Raw genomic sequence first — 18,449 nt, 5'->3', positions numbered from 1 at the left:
CCCAGCTGTTGTTCCGCTTCTTCGCTCGCCGTTTGTCTTGGTTCCCTGTAAACTGGTAAGCATCAGCGCTTTTTTGCTCAAGCTTGTGGTTAACTGCTTTTGCAAGCTATATGTGTCAATGTGCATGTGAGCGGCGTGTTGGCTGTGACCTGGCGGTGACCTGGCAGTGACCTGGCGGTGACCTGGCTGTGTCCTTTTCACCTCACGTTTGAATACATTGTTACTGAGCATATGTGATTATTGCTTTTATGCTCTATTGCTATTTGGCAAAATGATATTTTATCTACAGTAGGTAGGCAGGTCGGTTGTTTGGTTAGTAGGAAGGTTGTTAGTTCTGTTAGTAGGTAGGTTGGTAGGTAGGTACGTAAGAAAGAAGGTTGGTAGGTAGCTAGGTCGGTTGGTACATAGGAAGAAAGGTTGTAGGTAGGTGGGTGGGTGGGTAGGTAGGTAGGAAGGTTGGTTGGTTGGTAGGTTGGTTGGAAGGTGGGTACCTAGGAAGGAAGGTTGTAGGGTAGGTTGGTAGGTGGGTAGCTTGGCTGATTTAAAGGGGCGTTTACCTGTTTCAACTGACGGCCAGTATCATCCAATCAAACCTGCGCTTTCCGCCAACCTAGGTCAGTGTCATCCAATCAAAATTGCGCTTTCCGCCAAACGCAGCCCCAACGGGAAATGAACGGCAAAAAAGCGAGAATGTGAATTTAGTTTTATCGGCGAGCCATATGCAATCATCAAAAGAGCCATATATGGCTCGCGAGCCATAGGTTCCCGACCCCTGCTCTACCCTCTTTGTGATGACACGCCTCTTCTTTCTTGGCCCAATGCTGATGAACTGTGGCCCAATAGGCCACTAGCTTGGCTTCTTCCTCTACTCGGAAATGTACATTTAAGAGCTGAAGCGATCGATACTACAATTTTTTGCTGTACGAACTGCAGGAAGATTAAATGGGGACACGAGCGGTGTTGTGTGTCATCACTATGGCTCTAACAGGTAAGGCCTGTCATATTTGACCGCTAATCTTTTTGCCTTTAAAAGTGAATGGTGTTTGTTAAGATACATTGAGGTAATTTGTGTCAACATCGTGTTTTTGTTGTTTTTTTGTGAGTGGAATAAAAATATAAGTAGTCATAAAAAGTGAACATTTATAGAATAGGGAAGTGACAGAAACTAAGACTTTACGATTGGGCAACTTTTGAACCTGAACAAACATTGTTGATCTCGTAATGATTTCGTGTTGAAACTTTCACCCAAGACTTGTAGTAGAGTCATTCTGGAATTCACTTCCACCCAACATCCGTAATATTGACTCCCTCCCTATTTTCAAAACCCATTTGTTTAAAATAGCTTTCAATGTCTAGTTCAATCTGCTATTTTATTATGTATCATTTTACTTATGGTTTTATTGTTATGTGCTTTGTTTTATTGTTTTTATTGTAAAGTGTCCTTGGGTGTTTTGAAAGGCGCTTGAAATTAAATGTATTATTATTATTATTTTTTCCCTCCCTTATTTCAAATGGGTGGTCCTCAGGTTTAACCGCGGGATCCGGCGTGTTGCCCAACGGGCCCCTGACCGCGGCCGTGGGGGGCTCGGTGAGGTTCGACACGGAAGTGACTCCCACGGAAACGCCGTTCCATACGGTGGCCTGGACATTTATCAGCGGTGATGAAGCAACGCCCATAATAACGGCCTCGTCTCCAAACGAAAACAAAACGAGTCCCGCTTATGAAGGCAGGATCACCCTCTTCTTCGAAACGGGTTCCCTGGAACTCAGAAATTTGTCTCTCAAAGACAGCGGCGAATATCGACTGATCATTGTAGCGGGCGACTCAAGCCCATTCACAGGAGCCACCAAACTGCAGACAGTCGGTAAGCAGATGTTTCTTGTGTGTATTATTTTACATGTTACATACTAGTGTCTGAAATAGCTACTGCTCCGACGCCCGGGGCGTGCAACTTACAAAATGTCTCCGCCCGACGAGCAAAATCATCAGCAAGGGATATTTACGATAAATAAAGTAAGGGAGCATTTGTGGTAGGTACATCCTTAATAAAAACAATCCTTAAAGGACAACTGACGTCTCCGGACAAGTTGTGTCCATAATTTGTAAAATGGCTTCAAATGACTTCTACTGAGCGTATTTTAATAAGATTCCACCGCATACTTTACGTTCTAAGACTCACTCTGAATATTCAGGAAGTCTTGTTTTTGAGTTGGTGACGAGTCCGTTGACGTCATGAAAGGACAGCCCCCTGACCGTAAAAAAGACGCATTGTAGCGTCCTTCCATCACGTCAATGTATTTTGCTGTACATGTTTGGTCTGAGAACCGTGTTGCACCCAAAAGCTGCCAGAAGAGGGAGTCCAAGCTCCATATAAGGAATTTATCAGCCTGTGGAAGCGGAGGGGGCCACTGGAGGTCGCCATTTTGTGCCTCTTTTCTGGTGATCCATTGTTGCCTCAAAATGGCATGGAATAAATTATTTAATCGGTTGCAAACATGTATGCTTTCCTCTTCAGAACTATTTGAATCATATTCATAACTGGATGTGTAACAAGAAAGCATATTCTCTGAATCTGAAGCCATTGTTTGAATTCTCCAGCAATGCAAGACGTCTTGGCGTGACGTCACGAACTGGGGCCGGGACTTTCTGAAAATGCCCAATTTATACTTTATACTTTGCAACAATGTTGTTTTTTTTTTTTGCGTTTAGTCGTCTTATTGTGTTTCAAGTTGTGAAAAATGGGTCAGGCAACTTTATGGTCGGGCAGGCAACTTTTCAGAGTTGTATGCCCTGGTGGCCGTTTCAGACACTGTACATACACACCAAACCGTGGGCGTTTATCATAAGTCGATTCATAGGGAATTATTCAGATTTGCAATTACAGTGATCACGCAGCTTACAAACTTAATTGGTTGCCAGAAAGTGTGTGTGTAACTGGGGGTATCTTGTCATTGGTTGCCACGACAACAAAAATATAATTTATTTAGACTTGTTGTTCTGTAAAAGTGTTTAATGTTCGCCTTACAGTGTGTAAGGCGAAAAGTTTGTCTTCCAAACATTAAAAATTAAAAATGAGAATAATCCATTTCCGGGTCCCCATAAAACATAATTTTCTGCTAAATAAAATTAAAACTACACAAAACTAATTCGTATGCCAAGATCATATTCTCGAGAATTTCATGTTCGTAAAGCGAAAAGTTCGTTAGCTAAAGCGTTCGTAAGCCGAGGTGTAAAACGCAAATAAATAAATAGATAAATAAGTAGACAAATAAATAAATAAAGCACCACAGGGGGTAGTTTGCGTGCCATTTAGCCTCCGAGTCTCTATTCAACATTTTGAATGGATTTTGACTGACTTACGACCATTTGGTCAGGACGGAACTCGGTCATAAGTCGGTTGTTACCTGTCTATGGAAAAACTTTGAAGATACACTGCGGGTGTGCCTTATACTCCGGTGCGCCTTAAACAACAGAAAATACGGTAAAATAATTGCTGAAATGGAACATGTGATGATACAACGTTGCATTCTGTCTTGCAGTTGGTCCAGACCCGGTCCAAATCACGGGACCGAGCCAAATCCCGGTGAAGCAGACTTTAACTTTAACCTGCTCCTCCGCATCCGTCCCATCTGCCACGTACACGTGGACTCGGCTGAACCACACGGCAGTGCTACATAATCATTCAACGTTCGTCAAAAGCAACGTGGACTTTGCAGACAATGGAAGCTACGTCTGTACCGCGACGAACAATATTACCGGGAAAAGCACGTCGGCGGTACACAGATTGGCTGTGACAGGCAAGTCAAAATATTGAAACCGAAAACAAGACAAATAAAAAAATAATGAAAAAATATATATGTATGTATGTATGTATGTATGTATGTATGTATGTATGTGTTGATGGACGGATGGATGGATGTATGTGTTTGTGTGTGGGGTGTGTGTGTGTGTGTGTATATATATATATATATATATATATATACCCACACATATGTATATATATATATATATATATATATATATATATATATATATATATGTATATATATGTATATATATGTATATATATGTATATGTGTATATATGTGTGTGTGTGTATATATGTGTGTGTGTGTATATATATATATATATATATATATATATATATATATATATATATATACAGTAAAGTCTCGTTATATCGATATCGGTTATATCGATAGTACCGCTTATTACGATACTATTTTCATTTCCCTTGCACATTTCTAGTCTTTTTATGTATAATTAGTACCGTTTAGTACGATACCCGGTTATTACGGTGCTCCTTTTCATCCCCCGCCGGCCATTTTTGTTGTTTATATCGATATATCCGTCGCGCCATTGGTCAACTTGGTCACGTGTCTTGTTACGTGAGCCGCCATCGGTCGCGCCATTGGTCGACTTGGTCACATGAGCCGCCATCGGTCGCGCTATTGGTCGACTTGGCCGTGTGACTTTGTCACGTGACACGCCATCGGTCGTGCCATTGGTCAACTTGGTCACGTGTCTTGGTTACATGTCACGCCATCAGTCGCGCCATTGGTCGACTTGGTCAGGTGACTTGGTTACGTGCCCAGCACCCGTGTGGCAGAGCCATTTTCATTTTCAGACGCTAGCTCGTGTGTAGCAGACGAGATTGAAGTGTTTGTGTTAAAAGGTAAAAATGGGAAGCAGAAGAAGATTGATGACTTTTTTAAATTGTATACTTAATACAGTAAGATGTAAGCGTTGCAGTTTCCCTGTTGTGTTATGTACATGCCAACTGTACTGTATATGAATGTAATCGTTTTTTGCAACAATGTTTCTTGTTTTGTCTGCTGAAGCGCGATGATTTTGAAAATTATTAACATTCCATACTGTGTATTAAAGGACAGCCGATGTCACTTTTTATTCAAATGCAAATAAAAATGACTTCACGCCAAGATGTCTTGCATTGCTTGTGAATCCAAACAATGGCTTCAGATTCGGATAATATGCTTTCTTGTTACACATCCAGTTATGAATATGTTTCAAATACACTGTAGTTCTGAAGATTAAAGCATACATGTTTACAATCATTAAAGAATTATATGTGCCATTTTGAGGCAACATTGGGGGAACATCTCTGACCCAAAAAAAAGGGAGCTAATGGCCAGCTCCGTTTCTTATATGGCGCTTGGCTGCCCTCTTTTGGCGGCTTTTGTTTAATGCAGTTCGGCGCAGGATCGGATATATCGATAGTCCCGGTTATAACGATAATTTTTCGGACTCCCTTGAATATCGATATAACGAGACTTTACTGTATATATATGTGTGTATATATATATATATATATATATATATATATATATATATATATATATATATATATATATATATATATATATACATGTTTTCACAGAAGAAATAGTTTCTGCGTGTCCGGCCGGTTGCATCGCTGGCATCGTCGTGGCTTGTTTAGTCATCTGTGCAGCAGTTGGTGGTGGAATCGCGTTTTATCTTAAATGGTAAGTCTACAGCATTCTCGCCATTGTCCGCCATTGTAATCGTGCCTTGCTTGATATAAAATTAATAAAATAAAATAACTATCCAAGTCTTAAAATCAGTCAAAATAAACGTTCATGAATGAAAATGTTTCACAACAGGAACAAGGCACCCAATCACCTTGACACAAACACCTCTAACGGAACAGGTAATCATATTGGAGTGGAATCATTCGATCCAGTCTGAGCTTTTATTTGTTTTTTTTTTCTTTCAACTGAAGGCTACCTCAAATTACGTTTTTTTTGTTGTTGTTTTTTTTTGGGGTGACAGGAGGAAATGGCCAGGATATCACAGACCAACCAAAAACTCAGGTACAAAAAATTCAGTTAATCTGGGTGGCATCCGCATGATGAAAGAAAACTGAGAAAATTAAATGTTTTTTTTGTGCATATACGGTTTAGTCATTGTAGCATTTGTAAGAAAAAAAATACAGCAGCCCAAGACTGTTGTTTGGCACTGAGTATCCTCCAATACTGCTCAAAATGTATTTGCTCATTTTACATTACCTGTTAAAACACAAAAAAGGCGGGTAAAAAGTCAACCCGCAAACAGACAGACAGACGGACATACACGGTCGCTAGCTAGATAGACACTGTAGCTAGCCAGATAGATACTGTAGCTTGCTAGATAGACACTATATAGACACTGTAATGATAACTACTACTAATAAAAATACATTTAATTTCTAAGCGCCTTTCAAAACTCTCAAGGATACTTTATAGGCACGGGATAAGAACTTTTTTTTTTGTGCCGGTGAGCATAGTCGCGCCAGCGTTCACTCTACCCGGAAGTAACACAGCAGCAAAGTTATGAAAGGAAGAGGAAAGGATAGAAAGAAGTAGAAAAACAAAATACAAAACACTGAAGCTGTTGGAAAGGCAGCCACTCCAACTTAAAGTCCTGTCAAAACACAAAAAAGGCGGTTAAAATGTCAATCCGCAAATAGACAGACACTGTAGCGTGCCAGATAGATACTGTAGCTAGCTAGATAAACACTGTAGCTAGCCAGATATACACTGTAGGTAGATAGATAGATAGATAGATAGATAGATACTGTAGCTAAAGGGTGGCTAACCAGTCAGAGATGAGGAGCCATTTTTTTATTATGTTACTGCAAAGAGCCGCGCATGCACACGCAGATACACACACACACACACACACACACACACACACACCGTCGTGTGAAAGCCCAGGAGCTGCATTGAAGCAGCAAAAGAGCCGCATGTGGCTCACGAGCCTCGCGTTGGCCACCACTGCTGTAGCTAGCTAGATACTGTAGCTAGCTAGATACTGTACCTAGAGTATCCTTTGAGTGACAACTATTTATATCTTTTAACATTGACCATCAAACACAGTTGCGGCAATATCCCACTTTGCTGGGTTTCCAAATTAAAAAAAAAAAAGCCACGAGGCGGCTAATTGTCAAATCTTTTCCGGCCATTTTTGTGGCCATTTTGCGGCATGCGAGCGGCACAAATACAGTAAATCCACTGATGCCTTTTGTGAGACGAGGAAACACTTGACAACGTTGGTTGATGACTGATAAGTGTACAATCAGAGCTGGTTGGACTTTGAACCAGGAAGGAGTTCCATTGCTAACCGTTGTATTTGAAGGGGGAAGGGGAAGTTTGCGTTTCTGTGGTGTTAAGTATTAATTCATACACTGCCAGACATGTGCTAAAATGTGTCCACTCTAGTGCCAGGGTTTTTGTCATTGTCACTTTAATTCCAGGACCCACATAATATTGAGTTTTATAATAATTATAATAATAATAATAATAATGATAATAATACATTTCGTTTATAAGCGCCTTTCAAAACTCTCAAGGTCACTTTCCAGTCACAGGATAGGTTTTTCTGTGGGTGAGCAGCGGCCGCCACACGCGCCAGAGTTCACTCAACCCGTAAGTAACTCAAATAGATAGAAAGCTAGCTAGCTAATAGATAGCTAACTAGTTAGCCAGCTAGCTAGATTAATTAATAATACCCAAGCATTTGGTGCATGTGCAGATCTTTTTAAAATATTTTTACAGGCATGAAAAAAACTAAACCCGAACAAATGCGGGAATGGCGCTCTACGTGATATTTTCAATTCCCGAATAAATTTGTGAATGGCAGTGAATGACTTCATCCATTTCCCGTCTTTCAAGCAGGAGTTGACCTACGCGGATTTGCGTTTCCCCCACGCAAAAAAAGGGGGGCGAGTCAAGTCGCATCCTGTGGAAAGTGCGACGGAATACGCCACGATCCGAGTCAACAACGTGCCTCCTTCCTACGACGTGCACATGCAACGGATGAAGAGGCGAGCCCTTCAGCCACTTCAAGCCTACGGAGCCAATGAGTGGTCGCAGCGCGGAAGCGGAGAGCACCCATCGGTGTGACTGGCGGGTCAGAGTACGTTAATGGCGCGTTAATCATTGATCAGGTGACTTAAAGGACAACCGACACCATTTTTTTTTTTTTGTTTCCTAACTGATATCAGAAAAACGTTTGATAGCATCTAAAATACCCAAAACACGCAGTATGATATTTTTATTCAAATGCAAAACACCAATATAAATGACTTAAAGTGGCCCAAAACTGCCACAAAATGAGCTCGGAATTGGGTAGATTCAGAAAGTCCCGCCACCTTGTTCGTGACGTCACGCCAGGATACTCCTTCACAAACTGCCCTGCTCCAGAATCAAAACAATGGCTTCAGAGAGTTCAGATTCGGAGAAGATGCTTTCTTGTTACTCATCCAGTTATGAATATGATTGAAATAATTCTCAAGAGGAAAGCATCAATGTTTGTAATCGATTAAAGAAGTCCTTCTGGACTCCAATGTAGCGGCCATAAAATGCACAAGATGGCGCCCAAGCTCCGTTGGAAATGGGATGATTTGTCCACTGGGAATTTGTGTCAACTAGTATCAAATAGTAGTCTTGGTGCAACACACAAGAATTCACCATCGCGTTATGTATGTAGTTTTCCTTCTAATTTCGCCATCAATACTGTGTTTTCAGATGAAAAAAAGTACCCAAAATGCATTGTGTGTCGCTTTCTCGGTCAGGGGCATTCCCTCCGTGACGTCACGTCAGGCATTGTCATCAACTCGTAAATAAGACTTCCTGAATATTCAGTGTGAGTCTTAAAATGTAAAATATAGCTATATGCGGTGGAATCTTTGTAAAATATTCTCACTAGAAGTCATTTGAAGTCATTTCCAAATTATGGACGCAACTTGTCCGGAGGTCTCGGTTGTCCTTTAAGAGTCACATAAAGTACAGTGGCGCTTGATTAGATCCGTCTATTTGATTGGATTTATTGACGCACAGCGGGTTAAATATAGACTGCGGGCAGTCTGGCTATGAAAGGCACTTATAAATGAAATGTATTATTATTAAACCATTTTTCACCGATCTAGCTTTCTTCCAAACTTCTTTGATATTATTCTCCGCGTTGTGTAAAGTTTATAAATGTTTAGCTCGCCAAGAACTTGTGTATTAATGACTCTCAAATAGGTGTGTTTAATCATAATGAGAACAATCACTATTAACGTTTTTATTTTATGTTATTATATTTCAGTGTCTTTTAGTTTTCACGGTCTTCCACAATAAACGTTTTTGGACATCAATGCGCACCAAACGTGTACGTCTTGATTTTTTTTTATTTTTATTATATTTTTTAAAGAGATTATCGTTAAATTCCGGATTGCGACAGTTCTCAAACGACTGGATCATGTGACAATTTTAAGGAAACCCATTGGTTAATCACCGTGATTTGTTCTGATGCGTTCACTATCACCTGGGAAAAATACGACGGTTGTGTTTGTTTGCCGTTCAAACCGATAACATTTGCGTTCAAGTGCACTTGGTAAATGGGTAAGTCATATAAACACAAAAGGTGTTGAAACAGTGTAACTCCTCCCCGCCCCCATAAGAACAGAGAAGTACTTGTTGCAAAATTTGAATTCCAATGTATTTTAGTGCGGTTGTACTGGTGCAATAAATCCACAGTGCAGTGTGGAAATGTTGCAATTGGCGATATAAACAATCGGTACGCTACGGTGACATATATACCACCGCGATTGTTAGTCCAGTGAACCGAGCGCCCTCGTATATCATTGCATTTTTGTGAAGTACGTAATCGTTTTCGTGGATTTTTCCAAGATATGCAGTTTATGATGACGTATTACACTTTTCCCTCCATGCTGCTTCTTGAAATTTCCGAATACGACAATGAGAAACTGGAAAATAGATTGAAGTTTACGCTCTTTTTGCTAACACTACAGTTTATAAAGGTGAGTAAGTAGTATTTTTATAAGTCATAGAAGTGGTAGAATATAAATATTTACTCAAAAAGTGCCAGGTTTCAGGCAAAAAGAAGCATTAGCATATATATTTCCCGAGCTCGCAATTTTCTTTCCTAGTATTCAGTCACAGCCATTTTGGATTTCTGACGAAAGTCTGCCTGCATTCGATCGTTGATATTTGCTAATTTATATTTTGAATCTTTTTTTGTGTTTTCCGTTCTTGTTTATAATTTCAAAAGCTTTCCAATGGTACCTCACTCGTTAAGATCTGCCAAAATTTAAGAAAGTTATGGTAATTTAAACAACTCGGTCACAGATTTTCATTTTTTTAACTAATTACAGGCAGAACATCCCCTCATATTTCCAAAATTAAAAAAAATCCATTATTTCCTTATTTGACATCGAACAATAATCTATACATCATTTGAAAGCTATTTAAATGTATTAGAAAATGTGTGATCTCTGTATAAACCAAGCAATCACGTGACTTAATGTAGCTAATCTGTGATGTTTGTATGAAAAATCCTAATACTAAATTTATTTTCACCAAAATGTCGTTATGAATATTTCTGACGAAGTGATTTGGAAAATAAATAACATGTAGTCCGTTTATCTCTTCAAGCTACATTGGGAGTTCCAGCGCCCTCTGGCGTATGACACCCTAAACGCTCTCATAAATTGCTCCATCCCGGAAGAATTTAGTTTCCCGTCACTTTTTCTCGCCTCTGGTAAATTCCACTTTGCAGATCCTGTTGCTCCATATCCTCTTCTTGTAAAAAAATGAAGGCGTGGTCACTTTTTACACATATAAGGTTTCTTAGCATACAAACGATTAATTCAGTTGGAACTTAAACAACACGACCAACAGTCCACGGTGGGAGATAATGGTCGCCATCTACGTTGTTTTGTTGCTGGTATTGAACGGTAGGAGTTGTCGAATAAATTGTGTGTTTTAATATTACTTCGGGTTGTTGTGATATATTTTTTATAATTCTGCTTCAATATTATTCTCAACCAAAGTAAAAATAAGAACAATACATTTCATTTCGAAGCACCTTTCAAAACTATCAAGGTCACTTTGCAGTCACAGGATAAGTTTTTTTATGAATTATAAAAATACAATTTACTCACCTTCATAAACTGTAGTGTTATCAAAAAGAGTGTAAACTTGAATCATTTTTTTCCCCCGTTTCTTATTGTCGTATTCGGAAATTTCAAGAACCAGCATGGAGGGAAACGTGTAATACGTCATCATAAGCTGCATAGCTTGGAAAATCCCACCAAAAACCATGACATACTTCACAAAAATGCAATGATATACGACTGCGAGTACAGAGTGCGCTCGGTTCACTGGACAGAAACAATCGCGGTGGAATATAGGTCACTGTAGCGTACCGATATCTATTGTATTACATATACGGAATCAACTTTCAGATCTAACAGGCCTCTCCATTTTCCCCCTTGTTATGCAGGTGAACTGGCAGAAGGGTTCAAATTGCAAATTGTTTGGAATGGCAGAGTGACTGCCGGGTCCACCACCACTTTCACATGCTCGTCCAACTGCTTGGGAAACTGTACATACACCTGGTCCTTGCTGGGCCGCACGTACAACGGAAGCACGCTCACCTGGACGCCGGATGGACTGCATCCGTCGGTGGCGCTGCAGTGCACAGTAAGAAAAAATTTAGGAGACTCCAGCACCACCAGCGCTATTGTGGATATTGAAAGTAAGTACAATACAGCGGGACTAGTTGCAGTACTCTGGCTTATATGTGCGGTGCGTAGTAGCCTACTGGTTTGCCGTTGTTTACAGTCAAAATAAACATCAAACTAACAGAAAATACGTGTGATGTAGCTAGCTAATAGATAGCAAATAGGTAGCAAAATGTGGCTAAAAAAGACAGACAATTGCCAACAGACAATAACACATATACACAACATAACAATAAACATCAAACGAAGAGAAAATACATGTGATGTAGCTAGCTAATAGATAGCAAATGGATAGGAAATTGATATCCAGCTCGGTAGCTAGCTAGATGCAAATAGATAGCCAGCTATGTAGCTGGATAGATAGCAAATAGAGAGCGAATGGATAGCAAATAGATAGCTAGCTTGGTAGCTAGCTAGATAGCAAATACATAGCCAGCTATGTAGCTAGATAGATAGCAAATAGATAGCCAAATAGGTAGCTAGCTAGATAGCAAATACATAGCCAGCTACGTAGCTAGATAGATAGCAAATAGATAGCCAACTAGGTAGCTAGATAGATAGCAAATACATAGCCAGCTATGTAGCTAGATAGATAGCAAATAGATAGCCAACTAGGTAGCTAGCTAGATAGCAAATAGATAGCCAGCTATGTAGCTAGATAGATAGCAAATGGATAGCCAACTAGGTAGCTAGCTAGATAGCAAATAGATAGCCAGCTATGTAGCTAGATAGATAGCAAATGGATAGCCAACTAGGTAGCTAGCTATATAGCAAATATATAGCCAGCTATGTAGCTAGATAGATAGCAAATGGAAAGCAAATAGATAGCCAGCTAGGTAGCTAGCTAGATAGCAAACAGATAGCCAGCTATGTATCTAGATAGATAGCAAATAGATCACAAATGGAAAGCAAATAGATAGCCAGCTAGGTAGCTAGCTAGATAGCAAATAGATAGGTAGCTAGCTAATAGATAGCAAATAGCTAGCTAGCTATCTGGCTGGCTAGCTAGTTAAGTCAAAATAAACATCAAACTAAAACAAAATACATGTGATGTAGCTAGCTAATAGATAGCAATTGGATAGCAAATAGATAGCCAGCTAGATAGCTAGCTAGATAGCAAATAGATAGCCAGCTAGGGAGCTAGCTAGATAGCAAATAGATAGCCAGCTAAGTAGCTAGCGAATGGATAGCAACTAGATACCTATCTATCTGGCTGGCTAGCTAGTTATGTAGCTGGCTATTTATTTGCTATATGGCTATGTAGCTAGTTAGCTGACTGTCTAGCTGGCTATATATTAGCTATCTAGATAGATACCTACTGGAGCTGCTGTAAAGTCAGCTCCTCTCGCGGCACCATCTTAAAGTCAAAATAACAACAAAAAAATAACAAACAATATCAAAAGACATAGACAGTCATCCAATCTTAAGCACTTTCTGCACCCTCTTTCAGTTCTATCAAAGCGTCCTTTTCACCAGTGAAACCGATGTTTAAATAAATGATAAATTGGACGTTTTACATTCCATTCCAGATCCAGTGTCGGTACAAGTCAGTCCAAACGGTGCTGTCCCATCTCTGAACCAGTCCGTGGATCTCGTCTGCCACGTGGATGGAGCCAAACCTTCAACGGTGGTCTGGTACAAAGACGGACAGAAGGTGGTCTGGCGGGATCATATGCACCTGCTCTACAACACCACGCTGCACTTTGACTCGCTGCTAACATCGGATGCTGGATTCTACACGTGTGGGACCGTACTGGACCAGACTATGGTTTTCAGTTTAGGCTACCTGCTAAGCGGTAAATTCCATATTTTCTGGTGTATAAGGCGTACCCAAAAGCCTTCATTTTCCTCAAAATATGACCCTGCGCCTTATACGCAGGAGCACCTGATGTGTGAAGTCATAGTGAGCCGCAACAGTTCTCGCTACTACTTTCAGTAGCCGCCTCCTAGTAGAAGTACAGCGATACCTCGGATTACGAACGCTTTAGCTCACGAACTTTTTGCCTTATGAATGTTAAATTCGCGAGAATATAATCTTGGCATTTGAACTATTTTTCGGGAAACACACGGAGCTGCCACAATGAGTGATGTGTCGTTCGCTTGAGGAGGGGGTGTAAAGAAACAGAAACACACACGAAAGTGAGACGACAGTACTTGAAACCAAAAAACAAAAGTGAAAAGGTGAGAACATGGATAGAAAACACAGTGAAATTTGGACTCGTTTCAACTTTCTTGACAGTTCAAAGGCAGAGTGTAGAATAATTATAATACAGTAAAGTCTCGTTATATCGATATTCAAGGGAGTCCGAAAAAATATCGATATAACCGGGACTATCGATATATCCGACCCTGTTTGCATGTAATTTTCTCCGTGCGTGCATAGAAATAGTATCGATATAACCAGGACTATCGATATATCCGATATCGATATAACGAGACTTTACTGTACTACTACTACTACTACTACTACTACTACTACTAATAATAATAATAATAATAATAATAATAATAATAATACATTTCATTTATAAGCACCTTTCAAAACTCTCAACGTTCCTTTACAGTCACAGTCTTAGTTTTTCTGCGGGTGAGCAGCGGCAGCCACACGCGCCATTATTTATTATTATTATTATTATTATTATTATTATTATTATTATTATGATAGCTGAGAAAGCACTGCAACTTCACTCAGATATCATCAAGTGGCAACTACATCAACGACCATCACAAAGGTAAATAAAACGACTATTAAATAGTACAGTTTATTTCTTTAATTACAATACAATAGTATATTTATTATGCATAAAATGAGGTATATTGTGTGTAGTTTTAAGGCTTATTTAGTTCAAAATTATGTTTTCTGGTGACCTGAGAACAGATTATTCTCATTTTAATGGTTTCCTATGGGAAAATAATGTTTGGAATACACACTTTTTGGCTTACACGCACTTTCTGGGAATCAATTAAGTTCGTAAAGCCAAGGTATCACTGTAGTACCTAGCAGGCTAACTATTTGCTATCTATTTGCTATCTAATGTATTTGCTATCCACTGTATTTGCTATGTATTAGCTATCTGGCTGGCTAGCTATCTAGCTGTCTATCTATTGGTTATATAGCTCTCTAGCTAGCTAGCTATTTATTGGCTATCTATTAGCTAGCTAGCTTTCTATCTATTTGAGTTACTTCCGGGTTGTTGTTATTCTATTTTTAATGTCCTTATTTTTGTAGGCGACACACCTTGGAACGTCAGCATCAGCGGGCCCGATGACGTGTTCGCTGGGCAGCTGTCCAGTTTCACGTGCTTGATGACGTGTACTTTGAACGTGGATTGCACCGTCAGGTGGCCGTTCGAGGGCGGTTTCCCTCTAGGAAGCGCCATCTCTGTACACGAAAACCAACTCATGTGGATTCCCGCCGTGCCGGGGACCTTCCAAAATCTGACCTGCCTTGTGGAAAACGTAGCAGCCGGACGCTCGGCTAAAGCTACCAAGATGGTGGAAGTGAAAGGTAAACAGCTGCTCTTCATTGGTTATGAATTATCGCTACGTGATCTCTAATTTTGCGAAAATGGCCATTTTATTTCATCTGGTCCTTAGGTGTTCCTGTTTCTGGATCCTTACAGCTCCCTGGATTGTCCGCTTTGGTTCTATGCCTGGCTTTGCTGTCGTTTACTTACTTATAATAACAGTGGCAGGCGGTGGATTTCATCGTTAGGCCTTCAGTAGTGCTACTTCTGAATCAACCCAGACTAAAAAAAAGTGTGGTGTGATTTACCTAGATCATAATAAAAAGTCCACTAGATTATAATAATAATACATTTCATTATAAGCGCCTTTCAAAACTCTCAAGGTCACTTTACAGTCACAGGATAAGTTTTCTGTGGGTGAGCAGTGGCAGCCACATGCGTCTTGATAGTTTTGAAAGGCGCTTATAAATGGAATGTATTTTATCATTATTACAGTAAAGTCTCGTTATATCGATATCGGATATATCGATAGTCCCGGTTATATTGATACTATTTCTATGCACGCACGGAGAAAATTACATGCAAACAGGGTCGGATATATCGATAGTCCCGGTTATATCGATATTTTCGGACTCCCTTGAATATCGATATAACGAGACTTTACTGTATTATTATTATCACAGTCCATCATGATTGAGGATTTTCCTGCCATGCCCGCCTTGGCCACAAGGAGGCAGTATAACGCAGACTTCCAAACAAACAGCGGATTAGTAGATCAGAGATGCTTTGATATTAGTCATTTTTTACATATATATGCCCATAAGTGTTGTGATATTACTTTCATTTTTTTTTCTTTGTTAGCACTTTGCTTTCGCAGGTAGGATCGTTGCCTGGTTGTCATGGCAACAAAAGGTAGACTCACCTTTGGCTAAAAAAAATAGCTTTTTAACTGAGATTTGCATTATTTCATCGAGTAAAAAGAAATGGGATGTATCAAATAGTTGTTGATCTTTTGGATTAAAAAAATATTCTGAAAGTATCAACATTACTGTAGTACTGTAGTACTGTAGTTTTCAATGTATGGTGTCTCATTCAAAATACTTTTCTTTCTTTCTACTTCTTCCCAAACACATGTTGAGGAAACGATTAACACAAGTGCTGTTCAATTGAGGTTAGCATTTTAACGCTTGGTTTGACTCTATGACAAACTTTGACCAGCTCGTGTAATTGATTTACCCGTTCACTATAGCAAAGTCATCGTGACGTACGTCTGGAAATTTTAATGATTATTCTTGACCTCGTTGACTGTTTTTATTTTTTGTTTGCTCATTTTGCTTTGGGTTTTTTTTACATACTTGTGAAATACAAGAGATATGAATCACACAAAGCAAACAGGTGAGGGAGACAAAAGCCTCCGGTGTGTTTTGTCACATGACTAAACTCCTCCTTTCTCGTTCTATTTACTTGGAGATGATCTCACCCTGTTTTGTAAGTCCAAAAAACGTTTTGATATTTCATTTGTGTTGGCAAATGCTCATACCATGACATATGGGATTTAAAAAAAGACGTGCGTCTGTGTGGGTGTTAATATTCTGTATTTTTATGTTATGACCCACTGCAATACAATACTATTGTACTTAGTTACTACCTGCCAACTTATACGCTTTCCCTGTATTTTATCATTTGAAATAATATCCGGGCTACGACAACTTTTATCAGAAAAAAAGTACAATTGTGAAGCGATCATGCAAATAGCATTTTGGCTTCAATCCACTTCCGGTATCGGCATCAACTCGAAAAGAAGATTTCACGAATATTCAGCGCGAATTTTAAAGAGCAAAATATAACTATATGCTGTGGAATCTTTGTCAAAATACGGTCAGTAGAAGTCATTTGAAGTGATTTTACAAATTTTGGGCGCAACTTGTCGGGAGGTGTCGGTTGTCCTTACACTGCTGGTATCCAACGACAATGCGACCGCCATCGCGATTATTGTCACGGGAAAACACCAATAATAAATCATCAGTCTTATATCCTGTGCCTGTAAAGTGTCATTGAGAGTTTTTAAATCGCTTATAAATACAATGTATTCTTATTTTATATTTTTTGATCGATGCGTACGGTCGGATTGATTAAAGTGCGCGGTAAAGTTTGCATTATCGCTTGTGTTTGCGTTTTTTTTTTATCATTTCAAATAATGTAGGGCGTACTACAACTTTTATACGGGAATTGTCCGCATTTTATAAAGGCAGCTATTAGCCAAGGTTGACAGGTATGAAATACATATTGATTTAAAAGGCGCTTTAACAAACCTTTAAGTATAAGTATCCTCTCGATTTCACGTTAACAATAACTAAATAAATAATCTAATATTTGTTTTATTCAAATGGAATGCGAACAAACAAAGTAATAGAAACAAACAAACAACACAGTCTAATAAAGCGGGTCACCGATGGCGGCTCGTGACATCATTACCGGAAGTTGTTAGCGTTCTGCAATTGCAGCTTGCGATCACAGTTGTTTCCTATCTTTTAATTGCTAAAATTCTTATTCGATGTTTGTTTGATGCACAATTCTCTGGTCAAGAACTGGAATTTGGAGCGCCAGGAGAAATATTTCAAAACCGTAAATAAGAGTTGCTACGGTGGTGACGTTGTTGTACTGAGGACGCTGCCAAAGTGGGTTCGAATGGCGCCACCAGGCCTGGTCTCGACGAAGGTAAACACTGATTCTTTTTTTTGTACAAACTCGCATAATCGGCTCTATTTTTATCTGTTGCTCATAATGGCGTGCACGTGTGGTCGCGGGTTCATTTGGTTGAGGTCGTTTGCTTAAAAAAGGTGATTTTCCGTCACGAAAATAAGTTTGTGCAACAATGTAACTGACGCCAATATTCAGTCATAATTGCCATAACAACAAAAATAGAAATTATTTGGGCTTGTTGTTTTGTAAAGGTGTCTAATGTTTTATGTGAACCTTCATATTGATGTTTTTCTTAAAATCGTCCTCAATACTTTATTTTGAACATTATGTCATGGATCACCCCGGAGGTGATCCATGTTATGTGTTTCGATGTGCGAGGGAGAACGATGCGTCTTTTGAACGTCATTAAAGTTGATCTACTTTCGGTTAACAAAGTGCGCAGAGTAATCATCATAATAATAATAATAAATTTAATTTCAAGTACGTTATTAATTTGCTTGTTTATACCTTGTCGAACAGACTGTTGTAATGTCGATTGTTGTTTTAAATGTTTTTTTTTAGTTTTCACGGTGTTCCACAATAAATATTTTTGGACATCAGCACGATTAACCGCAAATTTAAAAAAAAATATGACCATGTACTTTTCTGTCACACACTATTAGGGTTACAATTATGTATATTTAAAAACGAATTGGCATTTCAAGGTTGGAATAAAAGAGCAATATCGCAA

At 39.3% G+C, this 18,449-nt stretch overlaps 2 protein-coding genes across 5 annotated transcripts; both read left to right on the top strand.

The window, feature by feature from the left end:
- Positions 1–622: 622 nt before the first annotated feature.
- LOC148897092 (uncharacterized) lies at positions 623–9,158 on the top strand. Of its 4 annotated transcripts, none has more exons than XM_088999678.1 (7): positions 623–988; positions 1,527–1,865; positions 3,541–3,798; positions 5,400–5,505; positions 5,644–5,691; positions 5,805–5,853; positions 7,693–9,158. In XM_088999678.1, exons 1-7 carry the CDS (start codon positions 943–945, stop codon positions 7,921–7,923), a joined length of 1,077 nt encoding a protein of 358 aa, XP_088855804.1. In that variant the 5' UTR covers positions 623–942; the 3' UTR covers positions 7,924–9,158. The 4 variants fall into 4 exon arrangements, with proteins under 4 accessions (XP_088855804.1, XP_088855806.1, XP_088855805.1 ...); XM_088999680.1 differs by having other exon boundaries at positions 625–988; positions 5,644–5,690; positions 5,813–5,853; XM_088999679.1 differs by having other exon boundaries at positions 625–988; positions 7,696–9,158.
- A 1,384-nt stretch (positions 9,159–10,542) lies between these two features.
- Positions 10,543–17,047, top strand: LOC148897091 (uncharacterized). Its single transcript, XM_088999684.1, has 5 exons — positions 10,543–10,760; positions 11,309–11,563; positions 13,079–13,345; positions 14,779–15,057; positions 15,147–17,047. Exons 1-5 carry the CDS (start codon positions 10,721–10,723, stop codon positions 15,230–15,232), a joined length of 927 nt encoding a protein of 308 aa, XP_088855810.1. The 5' UTR covers positions 10,543–10,720; the 3' UTR covers positions 15,233–17,047.
- Positions 17,048–18,449: the final 1,402 nt, after the last annotated feature.

This window comes from Hippocampus bargibanti, linkage group LG06 (genome assembly GCF_051943395.1).
Source record: "Hippocampus bargibanti isolate YZ-2025 linkage group LG06, ASM5194339v1, whole genome shotgun sequence".
Classification (NCBI taxonomy): domain Eukaryota; kingdom Metazoa; phylum Chordata; class Actinopteri; order Syngnathiformes; family Syngnathidae; genus Hippocampus; species Hippocampus bargibanti.
The sequence above is the reverse complement of the archived record's forward strand: the minus strand, read 5'-3'. Positions and strand labels throughout refer to the sequence as shown.

Coding starts and splice junctions, on each gene's coding strand:
- LOC148897092 (XM_088999678.1), top strand. CDS start 943: ATGGGGACACGAGCGGTGTTGTGTGTCATCACTATGGCTCTAACAG. Junction 989..1,526: donor CATCACTATGGCTCTAACAG/GTAAGGCCTGTC, acceptor GGTGGTCCTCAG/GTTTAACCGCGGGATCCGGC. Junction 5,854..7,692: donor CAGACCAACCAAAAACTCAG/GTACAAAAAATT, acceptor CCGTCTTTCAAG/CAGGAGTTGACCTACGCGGA.
- LOC148897091 (XM_088999684.1), top strand. CDS start 10,721: ATGGTCGCCATCTACGTTGTTTTGTTGCTGGTATTGAACG. Junction 10,761..11,308: donor TTTGTTGCTGGTATTGAACG/GTAGGAGTTGTC, acceptor CTTGTTATGCAG/GTGAACTGGCAGAAGGGTTC. Junction 15,058..15,146: donor CAAGATGGTGGAAGTGAAAG/GTAAACAGCTGC, acceptor TCTGGTCCTTAG/GTGTTCCTGTTTCTGGATCC.